We start from the raw sequence: 22857 nt of genomic DNA, 5'->3' as shown, positions 1-22857 counted from the left end.
AAGTGACTTTCCCCCACCCCGGGAGAAAAATGGTTAGCGATGGCAGCCCTCAGCTGATAGAAGATGAGACAGAAAGAAGCGCTACTGTTAAATTGAAATATAAGTTGCTCGACTAGTATCAGAATCCATATGACAGGATAACAAAAAAAGGAACATAGAGCAGAAGGGACTGTAAAAAGAACTGAAAATATCCCTCCTTCCCTTTGCCCACTGGTACTATGCTCAAGTCTCAATTTTTGCCGCTTTTTACATTTGCTTCAAACTCATTGCAGTATGCAGCCTATCCCTTTGCTCTGAGCCACAATCCTACTCTCTCTCTCTAAACTGTTCCAGCAGATTCGCTAACCACCTTTACATCAAGGCTTTGTTGTAGTTCATCCTTTGCCACTGCTCTTCCATTGCAGTCCTGCTGTTGCATTTTTCCATCTACTTTACCCTTTGGAGAAGCACTACTTTTACCATTTGAATTCCCCAAACCGCGGTCTTTTTCTGGCAAGGATGGTGTCTCTGTGGTTTCAGTAGTTGACAATAGTTGTTGAGTTGAATTACCAGAACCTGGCGGAGGAAGGAAGACTCCAGTGCCAGGGACTGGTAGATGAGGTGGAGGATGTCTGGGCGGAGCCACTGTCCATCCAGATGAAGCAGGTGGAAGAGCAACTGGTGCAGGATAAGGCATGGCTGCAGCAACTGCGGTGGGCACAAAAAGCGGCTGAATGACATTTGGAGGTGCTAGTTGTGGACGAGTGGATGGAGCAGGCAATACCCCAGTTGTTGGAACCGGACCATAATGCTTAGGCACAGGTTGGCGAATATGATTGGATGACCTATTAGATGGTGGGCCCCAAGGCGAGGGTGATGGTACCGCAGACAAAGCTAGACGACCATCATTTGATGTGGTTTTCTTTGGCTCTGACTTTGTCAACGTAACAAGTATCCGCAGTTTGCGGAGGGAGGGAATAGCATGTTTGGAAAAATCTGCAGATCTTCCTTGCATTACAAGCAGAGAACTGAATTTTCATGGTGAGAATTACATCAGGAAAATAGCATGAGACAAAATGCAGCAGATAAAAATTAAATAAATGAGACGCAATAATAAACATGGAAGAGTTGAAAATTAAAAGTTTCTGATTGACACGCATAAAGGAACTACACTTTCTGTTTATGTATAGTGTTAATTCACGATAACTGATTAGTTTTAGCCCTACTGCACTTTGTGTTTAAGTTGAGGCAGCCCCTTCCATGGTCTTCAAACATAAGATAATTACTTGTCGAAAATTAAGAGAATTACTTGTCGAAAAAATAAAATAAGATACAATTAAGATAATCCATCTTTTTGTTTATTTATTGCTTTTGTAGTGCTCCAACAATGATCCGGACAAAATTCCATTCAAACTTGAAAGGATCTTCTGGGGTGTGAAAGTGTTTGCAAGAAAGATTTTCCTCCAGTGGCCACCAAAATGTTTCTACTGGGCGTAGACTTTTTCAACTTTCTCATAAAGCACTAACAGCTCTTCTTGGAGTACTCCAGTTATAAAATTGCTTAAAGTCAAATTATTAAACTAGACTATGAACATGTTTCCATTGACATTTTTTCCTCAAAGACACACCCTTGTATCTCATGCACCCCATAGGATTATCCCTACCACAGTTCTTATCCAAAAACCAGCATTCACGAGCTCAGCATATGCAATGAAAAAAGGGAGATCTAAAGAGATTTAGAAACATTACCCGGGTCGAATAGAAAGCTTAAGAGAGCCTCTATAATCCCCAGGATGATCTGTTCCGATCACTTTCCCAAAGGTCATGTCACATTCTGTCAAGAATAGGACAGAGACAGGCCTTCCAAACCATGCTGGCCACATGTGAGGATGTGAGTGATCACCCTACACATAAGAGCCATAAAGTCAGGCCTGCTTATCATTATGCATAATTTTTCAAAAGCAATGAAAATAATACTTTAATTACCAACCTCATTAAAGATATCAATGACACAAGAATCTGGTTTTACAGTGATTGCTTGCATGCTAACTAATCGATCGATTATATCTTGCAGCAAGCCAGGAATGGGTTCTATTCTCCGATCTGAAAATTTCATATTAAATCCCAACAAATATAATTGCAAGAAAACATGACTAACATTCATTCTCATAGAAATACCAAAAATATATATATATATATTCCATATAAAAAAAGAACGAAAAAGAAAAAAAAAAAAAGAACTAAACTTGCCTTTGGAGGTCCCAGCTGCAATTTCATCATCAGGAGGTGCTTCTGCAATGGGCAGGCCAAACTGAATCATCTCTCTTCCATGCCCCCTCATTGGTCTCTTCGACATCACAAACGTTTGTCCTGCTTCTTGCAAACAAGATTATAACAATTATTGGCAATTACAGTCCGAGTGGAGAGAAGCTTGAAGCACAAGAAAACTCCACCAAACAAAAGTAGGCATCATGAACCAGAGAATAATATACAACAGATCTCAAGTTTAAAACAAACATCAAAATCTTCCAGAGCTCAAACTTTCACATGTCCATAAAGACATAGGTTAAGCTTGAAGAAAAGTGAGAAGACAGGAAATTAGCACAAGACTATTTTGGAGAACATGTGACAGAATAGTTGAAGGCTTCTGTCCAATAATTTTTTTGAAATGTGTAGCTTGGCCAGTTTTCATGCAAACCTTTTAAAATAGACGGTTCTTCCATACTAAACCAGATTCATTCTAAGTTTCTATCCATTATGTAATGTTATTGCAATCACGAGAACTAAATATAATAATCTGAAATGAAAATTTCAGTTAACACTTTACCCAATCAAACAAAATCCAGCATGTAAGAGTTGAGCAGAGCTTGTACAAAACAATCAATGGGTAGCCAATCAAGGCTCTGCTTGTCACTACCAAATGAGTTTTGAGCAAGTTCTAACTGAATAAGGTTAAGCCCACTCAAACTGACAGCTCAATCTTCTTCTTTTTTTCCATGATGGTGATGTCAGGCCACTTAGTGCACCCGAAAATTCACCACCGAGCTCAAGCTGGGATTGAGCATGACCTCACATCTATATAGCCAAGCTTGAGTAGTTGAAACTCAGCTTAGCACAGCTTGTTTACATCCCCAAACTAAGAAACACAAAGTTAGATTGCAAGCAGAAGAGGGTGAAGTGTCGGAGCATGAAAGTGCTCGGAGAACCCTCAAGTGTATAAATGAAGGAACATTATCAATATAGAGGAATAACTAACACTAGTATGAAAAATAACTACTCGCACATTCTGACACATGTCTAGATCTTGTGTGATAGGCTTATCCCCTTATGATTGAAAGGGAAGTTTTATTGAAGATCTATTAGACCGGCAATACTTTATGGCACATAATATCGGAGATGGCTGGAGTAGCACAAATTGGTCACCCCTTTTTTTTGTTTGGTTGGAAGGAATGGAATGAGGATTTTTATATTTTTTACCAATATAACCTCATTATATAAAATTATAAAAACAAGTACTTTTTTGGAAAGGTTAAAATTGGTATTTTATATATATACACAAATGTAGGTCTCTTCCGCCCAATTTTGGACGGATGAAAAAAATTAAAGCAAGGAGGGATGCTTCCTCCCTCTCTTCCCTTCCTTCCAACCAAACATGAGAAGGTTCATCCATCCCTCCTCTCTTCCGTCCTTCAATCCATCCCTCCAACTAAACATAGCATAAATGTTGATATGGATGTGTGGTAAGACTAGAAAGGATAGAACTAGAAACTATAACATTCAGGGGATGTGCCACTCTCACATAAACCTAGTACGGTACGCCCTATCAGTTAGGAAAAGTGACATAGTCCACATTGAGGGTAATACCAAGGGGAGATGAAGACCAAAGTTAACGTGGGTATAGTTAGTAATGAAGGATATGATAGCTAGTGGATTGACCAAGGTTAATGCCTTAAATAGGGCAGAAAGGAATCATAGGATTCATGTAGCCGACCCCAAGTAAATAGGAAAAAGGCTTGGTGGTCGTTGTGTTGACACGTGTCTAGATCTAAGAACTTGAACAAGTATTTATTAATTTATATTTTTATCACAGTGCTTTTGAATTTAAGGTGTCCCTTTCCCTCTACAGTGTTACTATCTCCTTGGAGTTTCGAAATTCACTTTCAAGTACAGTTGATATAGTTGAAGCACAGTCAAAATATGGGTTTTGGGGATGGAATTTGTGGCGACAGGGGGGGTTGGTTAGCTCTGTAAATGTGTAGAGAGGTCTTTTTCCCCAAAACAGGAAAAAGTAATTTTTCCCAGGGTGGCTCATTCTCCTAGCATGACATAATCACAAAAATGTCAATGAGCATGCATGCCTTACAAGCTCCTAAAGGAGTAAATAAATTTGTAGCTCCAAAGCAGGCACGTCAAGTCGTCAACTGAGAGATGGAGGTTCCCGCAACTAGGGCTATAGAAACACTGGACTCTTCAAAAAGCATTGATTCATGGCTTTGATGCACAGCTTAAATCTCAAAATATGGTGATCACTGACTTATCAAAAAAAAAAAACAAAAAAAAAAAATATATATAGTGATCACTCCCATAAAATATACTTGAAAAGGAGAAAAGCAATAAAGGTACAGTTTTGGATTTTAAAATTCTGCTTTTATATTTAGGTCTATACTAAGATACTAAGATGTGTCTGTAAGTCCACTTGCTATAACAACATTAATTGAGCCATCCATATCAATATTATCCAATACTTTCTAAGGAACGAAAAATTGAAAGAAAAGGTGAGAGAGAGAAAAAAATGCAAGCCTCGCCATCATAATGCATTATACGGAGAGTCCCATCCAGCCAACACATTCCTGTATAAGTTACCCAACAACTTTTCCAAGCAATATTGGTATCAATCAACATTCATAGCTCTCGAGCTACTCCAGGGTTCAGGGGTCAAGAGCTACTTGCATTTAAAAGTTGCCAAACTAAAAGTTACTCTGGGTTCAAGCCAGGTCTCATCAAATCCAAATCCAAAAAATAAAATGCATCAGACATAAGTCTGAAAGGCTTAATGGATGAACCAAGAGGTGCAAGACTAATTCAAAAGGATTTTTGTGTGCATAATGAAGAGCATATTATAAACTCAATACCTCAAGCCTATAGTGTTGAGCGGACACCATGTATACAAGATTTCAGCCAATAGTCCACAAAACAAACAAAGTGAAAAAGCTAGGCCTTTGACAATTATGTCGTGTATCAAAAAGATACCTCGATGTATCAAGTTTCTATTACTCAAAAAGCTCAAAATGAATGTTCCCTGATATTTTCTTTAGAAGAGGGTAAATTATATTTTTCTAGGTTGTATAATCTCATCCTGAAATATCACAAGGTTGGTTAATTAAATAAGTTATGAAAGAATTTCTTTTTTGCTTTTTTTGCACAGATCATATATGAAACATATGGTAGCAAAAGGAAGATAATACTTAGTTTCATGGGTGAAGTGCAAAAAACCCATATAATATAGAATTAGTGCAAAATAATCCCCAAGGTCGGTTCGATACAATTAGAGGCCCAAGGGGACAACTTTAAACTAGGCCTCCAACACTAGGGCTGCAAATGAGCCAAGCCGAGCCAAGCTCAGGGTTGTTCGGGCTCGGCTCGCCAAAATCAGAGACTTGCTCGGGCTCGGACGAGCTTGGCTAGGGTATGTTCGGGCTTGGCTCATCCTTGTTTGGTTGGGCTTGGGCTCATCTCAGCTCAAGCTCGTTTATATATATATATATATACAACCGCATGCGTATATACACACAAAAACATCTCAAGATCTGTTTATATATGTACACACATACTTAGAAGATGAAAATCCCATGGCCATCGATCTCTGTCAGCGCCTGATTCTCAACCATCGTCTGTGTTCTGGGCAGGTGATGTGTATGGCAATTGTTGGTCTTCTTCAAAGTTGAGACCAAGATGAAAGAGAAAGAGTGAGAAGATAGAGAGAGATTTGAGAGAAAGATGAAAGAGAAAGAGTGAGAAGATGGAGAGATATTTGAGAGAAATAATCCATAACCAGTGTGAGAGGAGGCGAAGTGTGGATGCGGCAATTAGGGTTTCAAGTGATAGTGAAGTGAATTGGGTATATGTTGTCCTAAAGTTTGTTTAAGGCCATTGGATTTTAATGTAATCTAATGGCTTATATGGTATTAGTTTTATGGGCCTTAACAAGTAGGCTTAAAACATAAAGAATTTTGGCTTAAAACATAAGGAACTTTGGCCCACACTTCTAATATATATGGGCTAGCATCTTCAATATAAAAAAAAAATAGAATATAATGGGCTTCTTAAACAAGCCTGTTCACGAGCCTAACAAGTCGAGCTCAGCATTGCTCAACCTTGGCTCGTTTATTAAACGAGCCAAAAAAATGTGTTTAACCTCGGCTCGTTTACTTCATGAACGAGCCCAAGCCGAGCTTTTAACGAGCCGAGCCCGAGCTATTCATGAACGGCTCGGTTCATTTGCAGCCTTATCCAACACCACAATCTTCTTTATTTCCTTTACATTGTCTTCTTCTTCATTTTTCTCCCTTTTTTTTTTATATATATTTGGATAAGTTCACCACTACCACCACAGTATTGAGTTTATATGACTACAAAGAATTTCAATTTTAATTACTTACATACGTGTCGTATATATATCTCATACACTTTTATTAAACTAACGCACATTTTTTTTTTTTTTTATCACTCCAACACATACACAGTTAAACAAAAGAGCTCTCACATCTAGCCAAAGCACCACATACACTAAAAGATAATTATATATGCTAATGCATAACAACCACAACAACATATAAAAAATTAAACTAATGCAAACCATACACCACACCCATTCAGACCCATGAAGCACCAAAAATAACATGAAGTATTTGAAATTATCTCAATAACAATGGGACAAAAGTAAGTTTATGAGAATGATAACTAATTGTTTTTTTAATACAATTTATTTTTCGGTGATTGTAATGAATTCTTTTTTTTTATTGTCTCAGAACAAAGCTAAATTCAAAAATTCAAGTTTTCAAATCAAATAAGTTGGTAGATTCCTTTCACAAAACAGAAAATAGAACGAAGAATATGCATTTTCAAAGTCGCCACAGACGTTTCTTTCCCTTCAAAAGTTCTGCTATTTCTCTCTCCCCATATACACCACCAAACACAGTGTGGAACTACCCTCCAATAATCACGAGCGTGACTTTTCACTGGGCATCTTCTCCATGCGTTAATCAATCCTATAGAGGAATGGGGCATTACCCAATGCACACCAAAAATGCCGAAGATGAGGTTCCAACAATCATACGCCACAGGATAGTGCATAAGAGTGATCCACAAACTAACCATCTGTTTTGCATAGATAACACCAATTAACAATAGTGTTGCCTCTCTTCTTCAAATTGTCCAACGTAAAAATCTTGCCCCAGACGGCAGTCCAAACAAAGAAAGCGACTCTAAGTGGAGCCTTAGAACGCCAAACAGTCTTCCATGGGAAGCCATGATCAATGAAACTGGACAGATAAAGGAACATGGACGGAACACCAAATCTACCATGGGTGGAAGGAACCCACAAAATATCATCACTACCCCTACCAACATCCTTCTGTTGATACAACAAATCCAAAAAGACACAAACCTCGTCCATCTCCCAATCCTGAAAAGAACGTCTAAAACGCACATCCCACATAACCACGCTGCTATCAAGCCGATAACAGTCAGCTACAAAGGCGTGCTTATTTTCGGCAATGCCATAAAGTCTAGGAAAGGAATAAGACAACAATTGATCTCCACACCATAAATTCTCCCAAAAACAAACACGTCTACCATCACGAACTTTGAATCTAATGTGAGAGGAAAAGACATCCCAACCCTTTCGAATGAATTTCCACGTGCCTACACCCCCCGCAAAAGATACTGGACGGGAGGACCAGCCACCACTCTCCTCCCCAAAAAGACACGAGACAACCCTTCTCCACTGGCGATGTCGCTCCCTACCAAATCTCCATAGTGTTGGTCCTAAAGTCCCTTAAGCATTGTTTGCCTCTTTAATGTCAAAAACCTGTGTAGCAGTGGCTTCAAAGGGCTTATATGTCTCCATTGTTGTTTGAAATAAGGTTCAAGGTCAGTTTAGCCATTTCCTTCTCAGTGACTTCAGTGTGTGTATCACAGTGTATTCATCAGTTTTACTAATTTTGCTGAAGTTAATTAAGGCTCAATTCTTGTAAAGCTCTACAAGTGTTCTCAGGGGCAGTATTGTCTTTTCTCTGCTGTATTTCATTTATATTCGTATGCTCAGGTAGCTACATTGCATTGGATTGTCTTGAATGAACCTGCATTGCTCATTATACAGTTTCAGGATTTTTGCTTAGCTGACAGGTGTAAAATCTGTCACAAGGGTATTTTGGTACTTTCCAGCTGTGGTCAAATATGTGACACGTTTCAGTGGTCCTAGAGGGCTGGTATATGCAAGAATATTTCATTCCTTAAAGGCCAAGTCTGGAGGAAAATGCAAAGTGACAGTAGTGCATAGTGTGTGTGATTTCTAGTGTGCAAGGTGACAAAATAGCTGAGGTGGCTTGCTGTGATTGGTGCTCTCCTCTGAAAATATCTGAATAATGCTCTTTCAATCATTGGCTGAAGGTGACAGATGTATTCCCTTGGTGTATGAAGCCTTGTTTTTGCAGCATTGCTATATATATGCTGTTATAGTAAGTTTAGGGTTTAAGCCCTTTGAGAGGAATGAAAAATTGAGCTGCAGCCTACATCTTCTCGAGAGTACTGAATGATATAGTTTTTCTGAGCATTTTCATGATGATTGATACTTGAAAAACCTGCTGAATGTAAGCCTTGTTAATATAATAGCTGTAGTGATGCTGCTGCTTGTGATTTTTACTGGTGCAAGGGCTGGACTGAGTAGTGATTTTGAATTCCAAGGTGCTGTGGTTTATTCTGAGGGTTGACACAGGTATAATTCACCTTTTGACACTTGCTCAGTGCTTAGTTTTGTTGAAAACATGCTGAAATTGAATTTTGACAGTGAGATCACCTGTTATGCTTGTTTTGCTGATTTTTTCTTGGAATCAAGCACTGATTGACTATATCTTGCTGTTTCATGAGTTTCTTAACTACTTGCAAGTATACTTTGATGATTCAAGAGTGTTGAAGTTGATCTTGTGACAAAATATTGGTCAGCTGTGTTTTTGAGCATTCAAACCCTAAGTTTTAAGGTGTATTTTGCTGAACCAAGGGCTGCTGCTAAATTTATGCTTGTCTCATGTTATACTTCATTGTTTAAAGTTATGATCATGAGTACCACAGCAAATGAAGACTAAGTATGATACAATTGAATGAATCTCGAGAGGAAATTCCAATTTTACCCCTCAAACCCTAACTGTTGCAGATTGAAGTTTTGAAGTGGTATCTTGGTATTTTGAGCTGTCAAACCTATTTCAATTGTAGTAGACTTGTTTATACTGTTTAACATTTGCTATGATGTATTTGGTGAGCTTTGAGAGCTTGTATGGTCCAGGCAGGGTTGCCTAGGACAGGGGGAGTGTATGTATACACTATTTGGTGCTTGTGTGTGAGTAAAGTGTATGAAAGCTAGTGTCTACTTCTGGTACAAGGGAGTGTGCAGAGAGTGAGACAGCTGAGTGTATAATAGCTTACTTACAACTAGTGGATGCTTGCATTGGCTGAGGCCAAGACCCAAGATTTTCCCTATTGAGAGGGTTTCCTTGTAAAATCTGTTGCAGCTCTTATACTTCAGTGTTTTACTTATCTTTTAAGTTTTATTTGCAAAGGATTTGACCAATTCACCCCCCCTCTTGGTCCAACACATAGCCACTTTCCCAATAAAGGTCTATTAAAAGGAACCAATTTTCTGATGCCTAAAGCACCTAACTTCAAAGGTTTGCAAACTTGCTCCCACTTAACAAGATGATACTTGAACTCCTCTCCCCTTCCACCCGATAGAAAGTCCTTTTGAATTTTTTCAATCCTTTCAGCGATAGAGCATGGGATTTGAAACAAAGATAAGGAATAAGTGGGTAGGGAAGAGAGAGTACTCTTAATAAGAGTGACCTTCCCCCCCTTGGACAAATATTGCTTCTTCCATCTTGCCAATCTCTTCTCATACTATTGATCACTGGGTCCCAACTCCCCACCCTCCTGAAGAAACCCCCAAAGGCAATCCCAAATAAGAAAGGGGAAAAGCATCGACCCCACATCCAAGAACTGCAATTAAGGAGGAAATATCTGGAACATCCCCTACCGGGACAAGCACACTCTTTCCAACATTGATCTTAAGCCCAGAAAACACCTGGAAGCACACCAAAATGTATCTCAAATATCTAAGTTAGGATACATCAGCGTCACAAAAAACCAAGATATCATCCGTAACCAACAGATAGGAGATCTCCATCTGATGAGCTACGTCTCTACCAACTCTAAAAACCCTCTGATATAACCCAGGTCCTCCGCTCTCCTCATTAGTCTGCTCAAACCCTCCATGACTATAAGGATTATTTTATATCTACTTAGAAATTAGATTTATTAAATCTTCAACGCACGACTTTACTTATTCAGTAACGCACAAAGTAAAATAACCAAGATGTATAAATGAAATTTTTGGGGAAAAAAATGAATAAAAATTCCAAGCCCACAACAAGAAGAACAAAGAGAGAGAGCAAAATAAATTGTTGATGTTGTAAGGTTAGAAACACAAAAGACCCAAATCATTGACTTGGGTTATACCCAAATGAACATTCAGAGGCATATTAGCCAACTAAAGAATGAGAACACCATGATGAATAATTTTGAATTATGATTAACAAACTTCAGATAATTAAGAAACAGAATTGGAAAAAAAATTTCAAACATTGTATCCTCAAAAACAAATATATAAATAACACAAAATACAGATTGAAACATACATTAAGCCAAAATAGGCCTTGAGTTATGCGCTTCAACCAAATATTGACTTTTGAAGTAAAGTTAGATAGTAAATGTTGAAAGAAGAGATGGGTAGAAGAAGCGAGAGAGGTAAAAAGAGAGGCAAGATCCAATCCGCCGATTATATATAACGTTCTTCAGACACCAACAGCTGAGTAGACATGAAAGAAGAAGACGTGTCGGTTTGATAGCTATTGTTTCGAAACAATGGAAAAAAATGAATTTTTTTATTTTAAAAGAAGAAGGGGATCAGAAAGAAAAACAACCGAGTAGACATAAAAGAAGAAGACGTGTCGGTTTGAACAATTGAAAAAAATTATTTTTTATTTTTTATTCTTTTTAAAGAAGAAGGGGAACATAAAGAAAAACTGTTTTGTTTTTTAAAATTTGTTAAAATAAAACTGACGAAGTTGTGAAAACCGAAAACAACATATACGTTTTTTAAAATGGAAACAACGCTTATAATATATTGAAATCAAGTATATATTATTATTATTATTACCAAAAAGTGTAAAGGAAAACTGTTTTGTTTTTTAAAAATTCTAAAAATAAAACTGATGGTATAATATAAATATATTTATCTTTAATATATATATTTTTTCTAAATAATTGTATTACCATTTACAGTTTTTTTAAGAACACAAACTTCTTCGCAACCAGCAAATGAGCACATCGTCTTTCCAAATGGCACATTGTTGGGTACAAGTTGCAATAGTTAGGAACATTCTTTTTTAATTTAAAATTAAATAATTAGTAAAGGATAAGTATTTTACAAAAATAAATAAATAAAAAAATTCACGATTTTCCATTAGAAGATAAGTTTTAAAGATTTATTAGATTAGAGTTAAGGAAAGAGGAAACAAATAATACAACTGGAGTGGAAAGACATATTATAAAAAGAAGAGGTCAATTAAATATTTAAAGACTATTTTGAGTAAGAATCTAACTCTTTGAATAAATCTTACATGAGTTATCAGACTAAATATCAGAATTCAAGTAAAATCAAGTCCAAGAATAATTTTCGTTAATTAAGAAGTCTTGCAAAATAGAGATTGACTCAATGTCTACTCTACCTACGTGTAGTATGGACAAAGATGGAATGAGAAACGCATTTTTTTGTTTTTTAAAAATTCTTAAAATAAAACTGATGGCGTCTTAAGAAACGTATGTAATGAGAAAAATTGTGTAACCGAAAACTATGTATACGACGCTTATAAAATATTGGAAAAAGTGTATATGAAAATGAAAAATAGAGACTTGAAACAACACTTTATAGGATTGTGTAACCGAAAATAGCGTATAAGTGTTTGAAAATCGAGACAACGCTTATAAAATATTGAAAAAAGTGTAACAATTGAGACAATGCTTTAAAAATTAAAAATAGAAAGTGTGAAAATTGAGACAATGCTTAAAAAATTAAAAATAAAAAGTGTGAAAATTGAGACGAAGCTCATAAAATAATGAAAAAAGTATATATAAAAATTAAAAATAGAATACATTTTTATAGGGTAAATAGATATACAAAACTGTTACTGGGGTTGGGGGACACGAAGAAGAATTAGGGCCTTTTGCCCAAACGAAGCCTTAGGCAACCACCTAAGGCTCTAGCTGCCCCAGATAATCCTTCTTCTTCATCCCTCCCCCCCCCCCCCCCCCCCCCCCAACCAACACCAAAACCAAAACTATCATTTGTGCAAATAGCACTATCTATTCACCTGTACTATCTTTTGTGCAAAACCTTCATCTATTGAAAATGATTTCAACTTTCACTCTCCATGCAAAAAAAAAAAAAAAAACAACCCTACAATTAGAAATTATTCACATAACTCTTATCGTATCAGTTAAAGGGTAGAAAAAAACCTTGCAATGTGGTCTTGCTCATAGAAACCTTTGTAACAAGGACAGTTTCAAAAATTCTTGGGCACAAAATATATATAAAGGTCCTCCAAAATTTTAACTGAAGATTTAAAAAGGATGCAGTCCCTGTAAATCAAGAGTGCTAGGAGGGGTAGATTGGATAAAGACGTAACATTTGGCATTCTTGCGAGGCAATTAAAAGATCTGTTTAATAGTGAGACGATATGTTAGCAAAGAAAAGCGTTGTAAAGACGATAGGTTTTTCTTCATCGCTTACATGGTTGCTCTCAATCTCCAAAATTTTCTCCTTGATATTCTCCCTGAAACCAGGATTTATCACCATGACTCATTTTATTCTTTGGAAAAAGCTTTATCCAAAAAAAATCTGTAAAAGAAGTAGTAATGTAAGACATCGTAGTAGTATTTTTTTCTAGAGAAAGAATCAAGCGGCCGACCATTTAGCCAATATAGCCTTCTCTACCTTTTGCAATTCGGCATTTAATTATTTTCTTTCCTTACACTTTCCTATAAACTTATTAGACCTAAAAACATTAAATATACTCCTGCTCAGAGAAACTTTGGTAGTCCATGGGCCCTTACAAAGTTATGATTCTTTACCTATTGCTTCGTACTTTTTGATTATTAATGAACTCGGTAAAACTCCTTGCCTCCAGAAAACACACACCCCACCCCCCACCAAAAAATAATAATAATAATAAATAAAATATAATAAAAGAAAAAGGAAAAAAAAAAAACTCAAAGTGGCTTGCTATCAGAAAATACATATATAATAATATATGTACATATATAGCTTGAAATAATAGCTTGAGTAATTCAAGCTCTAAAATAGCTTTTAGATTTACATAAATTATTCATATATGTAAATTAATAACTACACAGATTTATTACTTACCAAAAAAAAAAGAAGAGAGAGTATAGAATTCCTTCCCACAAAAACACAATAGTAACCCCTTGAAAGATTCGATTATGTGTCATTACAACAAAAACCCTCTCCTAATAAGTGCAAATCATTATATATCAGTAACAATTAAATGGAAGAACAAAGAAATGATAAAATGGAAGTTAAACCTTCGATCCCAAACCAATGCACCTCAAACTTTAAAACTCACTTTGGATTAAGTGTTTACATGACCAAATTGCAATCTTTAATATACGAATTACCGTTTAAGTACAATGACTAACACTTGCTTTTAAAGTTAAAGCTTTTCTCCTCTTCGTTATTGATCTATTGGTATTTCTTGCAAGGAGATTCTTCTTAGAAATCATTTTTCATTTTTATTTTTGTTAGCCCCAGTAAAGAACTTAGATATAGACAGTAAGTTAAAAATTAGCAATAATAATGAAAAAATGACTGACCAACATTTAGAAACTGTTTATGCATCCAGCAAACGCTTCACTTAGTCAAAGTTAAGCATTCTGTCAAGTGTTGACTGTAATCATGAATCATCCATTCATGCATCACACTGTGTAAATATAATTCATAGGGATAACCTCTATAATATCGTAGTAATCTGAACCAAAAGAACTTCTTGATTCCTTACTAAACCTGATTACAAGATTGTACGTCCCTAATCTCTTCCCCATGTTGTTTAAAGTTGCAGCAATACTAGCATCATTCATCCACTTTATAACCCCAAACAATTGGCCATGTCAACTTGATCAAAACAATTTGCTAGCATGGCAAAAAAAACCTAGACTCATACTAACTATTCTTCAAGAACCATAGAAAAGAGACTATAACTCTGCTCATAATTTTTCTAGCAAGACATGGAATGCAAAGGATGGTCTTTAGCACCAAAAACAGAAGAGCAAGCCAGGTTTGCTTCAAGCAAGATAGACCCCCACAAGCTTTGATCTTTTTTAAGAATATATATATATATATATATATATATATATATATATATCCTGTGACAATAGAAGGAAAAAGTAGAAAGCAAAATTATATAGATATAACACTTTCATCCTATTTGGTATGGATGGCAGCACACCAGCAAAGCTGATGCAGCTTCCAACCAGATGGTTCTATAAATGATACTTACATTATTTTGTTGTGTTTGTGGGGTAAGATGCAACGTCACACCACTATTGAAACTAGTTTGTATAATGATTGATTCAACAATTGTAAGTACTTCGGTCAAAATTTGGGAACTAACCTAGAAAAATTCAAGAAAACAAGAAGCAATTATCAAATTTTGACACAAGTTAGGTAACAATTCGAGAAAAGCATGAAAACACGAGAAAAGTTCACACCACTATTGAAACTAGTTTGTATAATGACTGATTCAAGAATTGTAAGTACTTCGGTCAAAATTTGGGAACTAACCTAGAAAAATTCAAGAAAACAAGAAGCAATTATCAAATTTTGACACAAGTTAGGTAACAATTTGAGAAAAGCACGAAAACACAAGAAAAGTTCACAGCAATTACACACACGCATACACAGAGAGATCCTTGATTTTTTACAGAAATTCCATGTTTAATGAATGAATTGCATCCTCACCATAAAATAAAGAATTTAGGTTCATTATCTGATATTTTATGCCAATTAACACAGTATGACATCCATGTTAAAAAAATATGCCCATCATAAGATCCTACACTAAAAGAAATAGAATTTTGTGCTGGTTCTGGTCAAAGCATAAAAGTTATGTAATTGATCTGGAATGAAATGGAAACTTAAAGCTCTCAATGAAATTGATGAAACAAAGAGAATGCATTAGTGAAATTTTTTTCTTTCGTAAGTAAAAGGAACGCATTGGTAAACTTGCCTTGAAACTGCCCTCTTTTCCCTGCAGCTCTCAAATTATTGACCAATGAGACAAGTTTTGAAACTTCTAAGGCATCAAATAGTTCTTCATACAATTTCATTCCATCAACCACATTTATCTGTAGATGAAAGCTGGTGCATCTTAGAACAAATTGACGCATAATACCAATAGCTATTGTTTCAACTAAAGTAACAGTAAAAGAACAATACCTGCTTTCCCTCAAATGTCTCTGCACCAACAAAAGTTTTTGGAACAATTGTGAGATTCTGCTTCTCATGTGAGTTTTGCATAGAACTGGAATCATTCTCCGGAAGCACATTACAAGGCCCTGAAAAAATAGAAGTAAGAATGAGAAAATTTGAATGATAAGCTAAATCCTTTTTTTTATATATATAAGCAAGGTTGTATAAAAATGATAAGCTAAATCCTTCCAGATTGCCATCAACAATGAAAGATATGAACAGGGATGGGACTGATCAGTTTACATTATGCTGACAAATGCAACATGTGAGTTTTAACACATGAAAAAAATATCTAACCAATGTTTTATAGTAGTATAATAGAAAGGGCTTTAGGTAATCATTTACTCCATACTACTACCCATTAGTTCAAAACTCTCCTAACAACAATAGACCACCTCCACCTGCTCCCAGAGAAGATTATAAAAGAAGACCTTTGGAGTTTGATGCATTCCCATCATCCACCCCTTCTGCCTCAGGTTCTGAATTGCCAGAAATGTTTACTTGTGAGTTGCCTGAACCCTTGATGCAGCTGTCTAGTTGAGGACTTGCGACCACATCTGCTCCAGCACCAAACACTTAAAGTCAATACTGCCTCATTGATTTTCTAAAGCCAAAAAAAAAAAAAAAAAAACACTAATTTATGGATAACTTTTCACAATTTCTGCAATTTTGAGTCATTTAATTTAATTTAATAAATCAAATGCAATAAGAGTTAATACATGTTATAAGGCTTAAGAAAGTAAAGAGAACTGCTATCTAAAGGAGGGTCAATATTATCCTAAGATATATCAGTAATAAAAAGTACAACAGTTGAATGTAAAAGCAACCAAGTTCAAAATCTATGCCTTCTAGATCAGGAGCATGGAGAAAAATACACATATCTATGTGTGCCAGGATAACTCGTGACCACAAATGAGAGTATTTATACATTACTAGCAGTAAATTGAAATTATGCACTTTATGTGGCATTTTTATTGCCATGTTACATCCTCCATGACCCTTTTTTTTTCGTGGGTGGGGGCGGACTTGGAACGTCCACTATGAATGCTATACATTGTCATGTTCTTGAATTAGAAGTGTTAGGCAAGAATCCGCATTCTTATAGATGTTATAAACATGCATAATTCCTATTCCTACTGTGGATTGTATTATTGAAAATCTACAAAAATATGCTTGCTGGAAGAATTCCAATCAACTTCAAGAAAACTTAGTGAGATTTCACAAGCATCACAGGTGACAAATTTACACAACCATATTCATTCACACACACATAGATGAACACACATCCTCTCACACATAATGCAATAAAACATCCAACTCTAAAAGATCAGTGGCAACTAAAATAATTAATTACAATTCATACAACATTTCTTTTAATTGGCCTTTCTAATATACCAATATAAGAAATAAGCATATCCAGCAGATATAAATATGCTGCATAGCTAAGAAATATTCAATCTCCTCATTTATTAAAAGGGAAAAATACAAATTTATTGGAATGATAAATGACAATCAATTATAAACTACAAATGCCATTAGCAACATTAATACAACTGAGAATTAATTCACAAACACCAAGTAAACACATACTCAAAGGTTACCTTTTTTTTCCTCTGCAAGTGCCACACTCTTATCCTCCAACTCCATAACGTTCACCACCTCGTCCCCCAATTTGGGTTCTTCACCCTTTCCAGCCACACGTTCTCCTTTCCCCAATGCCATGGAATTGGAATTGGCCAAAGAATTGTCATCCTGACTATGATATTCTACATTAGAATTATAAACATCCTTGACATGTTCAACCCTCTGTCCCTGCCTAGACCCAAAACCAGATCTCCTAAACTCTTTCCCCTGCCCCTTTACTGGATCAAAATGCCGCTGTTGCCGCCTCCATATCACCTGCTGCAGTGCATATGAGACTTCAGCAACCGGAAAGTACGGCTGCATATGAAGAACTGGGTTCCAATTGCACCGCCTTTGCTGTATAAAACCTATAACCCCATCATACTCTCCTGGTTCTCCTATCAACCTCAAATGTTGACACAATGAGTCTATTATCGCATTGGCTGCAGCAAATTCCCCACGCAACCAAAAGATAAACCCGTCACGCTCATCAGGGAACCACTGCCGCTGGTGGTGGTGGATCTCACCGCCTCCGCCGGACCCACCACCACCGGTCGGCAACTGCATTTTATCTGATATGACCACATTTCCCGATGGCATTGCCATAGATATTATGAAATTCGATATCTATCACTCAACAGCATAAATAGCTACCTCATCCCAGATCTACACAAAAAGATCAAAGATACTAGATAGATATAGATCAAATTCCAAATATTCAATGAATTTTAATAAAATTACCAAACAAGGACCGATAAAGTGTATCACAATGCTGATAAACAAGTTACAAAACTCTCAAACACAAACAATTATATATAGTAAATGTATGATGTTATAGAGATAATACAGAATTTTCAATGTGTATGTGCGATTTGCTTGTGAAAGGTTAGAGAGAGAACATTTTGTGATCTGAATTGGGAGGGCGTGAATTGTTGAATTGTTCGGATCTGAAGATGAGTTTGAGGTCGTTTGTGAGAGAATCAAAGGGTGCACAGTGATGTAGAAACGTGGAATTCAAAGTAAAGGTTGAAGATCTAGGGTTTGTGGAATGTGGAGTGAAGGTTAAGGAGAATGTCTAATTGAGCACTCTCGTGTATGGTCTTAAATGGTGGCGCTCTCTCTCTCTCTCTTCTACTATTCGAGTACTCGTTCAGCTGTGTGGAATGGACCAGAGAGAGAATATTCTGCCTTGCAAGGGTATTTTAGTAATTGTATTGTGTTTGCAACCAAGTCTTTCTCTTTTGACAAGAATAACCCCTCCTCTAATTAAAAATGTCAAGGAGTCAAAATTGCTTACATCAACAAATATACGTCTAAAATGTCGCTTTAGCCCTTGGGATGTGTGTAAACACAATAAAAAAATATTTTGTGAGAAAATATGTTTAATTGTTAGGAAAATTTGGTATCAAAAATTGTGATAAATATACGTCTAAAATCAGGAGCTGAGCGAGGAATTACAATTTGGGGGGCTGATCTTAAAAATATATATATTAATTTAGTACACGAAACTCATTTCATTATACAGTTCGGGTCAAATTAATATTATATAATTTAAAATTTATAAATTTATAAATTAATTATAATATAATTTTTTATATTATATTATTCTTATTATTATATATATTGAGAAAAAAATACAGTTCTAGAAATGAAGAAAATGAATCTAAATAAGTAGTTATGAAAAAATAAAAAATAAAAAAATAATAATTAATTCAACAATTGTTTTACTTTAATTCCACTTTGAGAAAATATGTCATTATTACCTCAATGAAATTATTAAGAGAAAATAGAGCATTTTAACTTAACAAAAATTAACAAAACACAAGAACAAAGTAGAGAAGTGCTTTAATAATTTATATAAGGAGCATCTATTTTTTTTTTTTTTTTTACAAGATAAGAAGGGTTAGAAGTTAGATTAGTAAATGCAAAGAGTCGAAGCCGGGCACTCCCAAAATCCACCGGAGGCACTAATCACTGGGTTATCGAGGCATCTGCTATAAGGAGCATTTATAGAATTTGTTGTCTAACACATGACAATTAAAAATATTAGTATATGAGATAATAATATTGTTTTTGGCATTATTGTTATCTTGATATCTATCACAATATATTAAATATATTAGTTTTTACTATTTCTCATGAATTGATTTACAAAGAAGGTTTATGTATTTTTATTAAATAGGAGGAGATATTAGAATAATTTTTTTATTGTGTATCTGTACATGTAAATAAAATAATGATTAATTGTTGTAAAATTCTACCAACAATGAACTTATATATTTATTTTATAATATTTGAGCTTTTAAAAGTAAGCTAAAAAGGTCCAAATTAAAAAATTTATAAGTTTTGAGATGACAAGAGTTATATTTATTTCTGAATTCATAATTATTGGTACAATAAATAAATGTTTTGAAAACTTTTTTTTTGGGGGGGGGGCAATTAAAATTTTATATGAATTTTAGAGGTCACAAGTAAGGGTATTTATATAATATAATAATCTTAATAACGGTATAAAAAGAAATTGGGAAAATTATTGGGGGAAGGGGGGGTTGCCCGCGGGGCGGGGGGGGGGGGGGGGGGGGGGGGTGGGGGTTTATTTTAGCCCTTGGAATGTGAGTAAACACAATAGAGTTAATATATATATATATATATATATATATATATTAACTCTATTGTGTTTACTCACATTCCAAGGGATATATATATATATTGTTACTCAAGAATTGACTCTAAAAAGTTAGTGAATAGAGTTAATGGCCAATTTTCGCAATTTATAGATCTATAATTTTTAATTAACTTAAACAATTATGCAATAATCAAGACATGAAAGTAAACAATTAATAGCACAATTGTAAAAGAGATAAGTGGAAAGAAATTACAAACAATGACTCGGCGATTTTAGTGAGGTTCAGAAACTCCTCCTCTTCGGCTCAAGAATCCCCTTGAGACTTCCCAAATTCATTATGGCACCTCTTTATGGGTGGAGAGCAAACATTTATAAGAAGCAAGTCATTGCTTCTCCTTTCTAATAGAACAACATCCCTTAGATTTTCTTTGGGTCACACCAACTCGGTGGTTCAAACTAACCCTTACAAATGATTGTAGAACAATTTGTTGCACAAGAATATCTCACAAGATTGATATGCACATCAAGCTCACAACTAGAGTATATATATGAATATAAATGGAGCTCAATACTCTATGAATAATATAAATGAGAAAAGATTATTTAAGTGAAGAACAAAAGCTCTTATGAACTCAATAAAATCTCTCAAGTGTAGAATAACGTAAAATCTCTTTGAAGATCCAAAAAGAGCAAAAGCTCTTTAAATGCTTGATTGAATCTCTCAAGTATAGTATATGAATGATCTGAGAGATAATGAGAAGAAGAACAAAAGCTCTTATGCACAATAAGGTCTTAAGTTTTGTATGGAGTAAAAACTCTTTGAATGCTCAAGAATATTTCTCTATGGCTCTCTTTAAGTGCTCTCCATTTTTTTAGACATTCTCAACTCTATATATAGAGTTTAAAAGCTCAAAAGAGCTATTGGGAGTGGGATGCACAAAGCTCAAGATAATTAAAAAAAAAAAAAAGTCGTTACAGCCAAATCTGACACATTGTCAGTCGGCTAATAATGCACTTTCGATCGGCTAAAAGTGCCTCGGTGGTCGGCTGATGATGTTTCTTATTTTCAATCATAAAAGACCACTCGCAATGGAATGAATCTTTTGTAGGATAGGGCTACTTTGTGGGTGTCGAACCTTAGGGATTGTAATGGTTTATCAAGTCTAAAATTAATTGTTATTTTAATTTAGAGAAAAGTTGTGTTTGTTGTGATGGATTACAATAACATAGAAAGAGAATAAACAAATTAAAGAGTTAAAGATCAGAGGGAGAAGTACTTAAGGCTTGATTTCACCATGAACCTCATACTATGGTAAATTAACTCAACCTTGGGATTCCAATATTTATTTATAACCCGGAATTAAAAGAATTGACATTCAATTCAATTCAATTTTTAAGAAAATAAATCATCAATGCTTGCTAAGAATAACCTATCTTCAGTTGGCACGAGTTATTTACCTACCTATTCTAAACTAATTTTGCTGAATAATTCGTCTTCCCTAAGCATAAACTATCAAAACATTAATTTATAAAAATGGTTTAAGTACAATTGTATGATCACTATTCTTATTGTCATGAGAAGACCTTCGCCGCCAATTTCAAACAATAAGAATAGTTTGAATTTGATTAATGACGAATTAATTTTAAGACAAGATATTAATTTATCAAAAACCAATTTTATTCCATTAAAAACCCAATTGCTCAGAAGATTTAAGTCAATTGCTCATAATCATGCAATCAATTATACATAAATACTAAAAAAATCCCAAAGTTTAAGAACAATCAAACCATAATAATCGGATTCGGGTTACATAAATGCCCTAAGAGAAGATTTAGCTACTCATGACGACGGAGAATATCATCTTTGTTGGTGTGGAAAGCATCTTCATGGACTACAACTTGTTACCAAGAAGGTTTCTGTATTTTTATTAAATAGGAGGAGACATTAGAATAATTTTTTTTACTGTGTATCTGTACATGTAAATAAAATAATGATTTATCGTTGTAAAATTCTACCAACAATGAACTTATATATTTATTTTATAATATTTGAGCTTTTAAAAGTAAGCTAAAAAGGTCCGAATTAAAAAATTTATAAGTTTTGAGGTGACAAGAGTTATATTTATTTCTGAATTCATAATTATTGGTACAATAAATAAGTGTTTTGAAAACTTTTGGGGGGGCTAATTAAAATTTTATATGAATTTTAGAGTTCACAAGTAAGGGTATTTATATAATATAATAATCTCAATAACGATAAAATAAGAAATTAAAAAAAATTTGGGGCGCATGGCCCCTGCTGCCCCCTCTAGCTCCACCCGTCTAAAATGTCACTTTAGCCCTTGGAATGTGTGTAAACACAATATATATATATATATATATATATATATATATATATATATATATATATGTATGTATAAGCGCTAAAAAGTGCACATTTAAACCCTTTAATCTTGAATATTCTAGGACCTTTATTTATTTTATTTTCCCGTTTTAGCCTAATTTCATATTATTCCCTTTTTTAGGCACTTATTTTCAGTCAAATCAGTTGAATTAGAGCATTGGAGGAAGCAATCTAAAGTCTAGTTGAAAAAAGGAGTAAAGTGGAAGCAGAGTGATGAAAAAGTCCTCTATGATCGATCGAACCAAGCCATGATCGATCGCATTGCGATCGTTCCAACCATGCCATGATGGATCGAATTCCTTGTCCTTATTCTCAGGAAAATTTCCCATTCGATCGATTCAACCTTTCCTTCGA

General features: G+C 35.0%; 1 protein-coding gene across 1 annotated transcript; it reads right to left on the bottom strand.

The window, feature by feature from the left end:
• Nucleotides 1-66: 66 nt before the first annotated feature.
• On the bottom strand, nucleotides 67-18625 carry LOC132295526 (RNA demethylase ALKBH10B). The gene is made up of 9 exons (XM_059793822.1): nucleotides 18373-18625; nucleotides 17452-18139; nucleotides 16282-16407; nucleotides 15818-15936; nucleotides 15609-15726; nucleotides 2230-2349; nucleotides 1970-2082; nucleotides 1729-1883; nucleotides 67-1007 (listed from the first exon to the last, which is right to left on the bottom strand). The coding sequence occupies exons 2-9, from the start codon at nucleotides 18077-18079 to the stop codon at nucleotides 320-322; spliced, it is 2067 nt and encodes a 688-aa protein (XP_059649805.1). The 5' UTR covers nucleotides 18080-18139; nucleotides 18373-18625; the 3' UTR covers nucleotides 67-319.
• Nucleotides 18626-22857: the final 4232 nt, after the last annotated feature.

The sequence above is a fragment of the Cornus florida genome, unplaced genomic scaffold, assembly GCF_030987335.1.
Source record: "Cornus florida cultivar Cherokee Brave unplaced genomic scaffold, ASM3098733v1 CherokeeBrave_3.0.0_Hap2_Chr02, whole genome shotgun sequence".
NCBI lineage: Eukaryota > Viridiplantae > Streptophyta > Magnoliopsida > Cornales > Cornaceae > Cornus > Cornus florida.
This window is presented reverse-complemented; position numbering and strand designations above follow the sequence as displayed.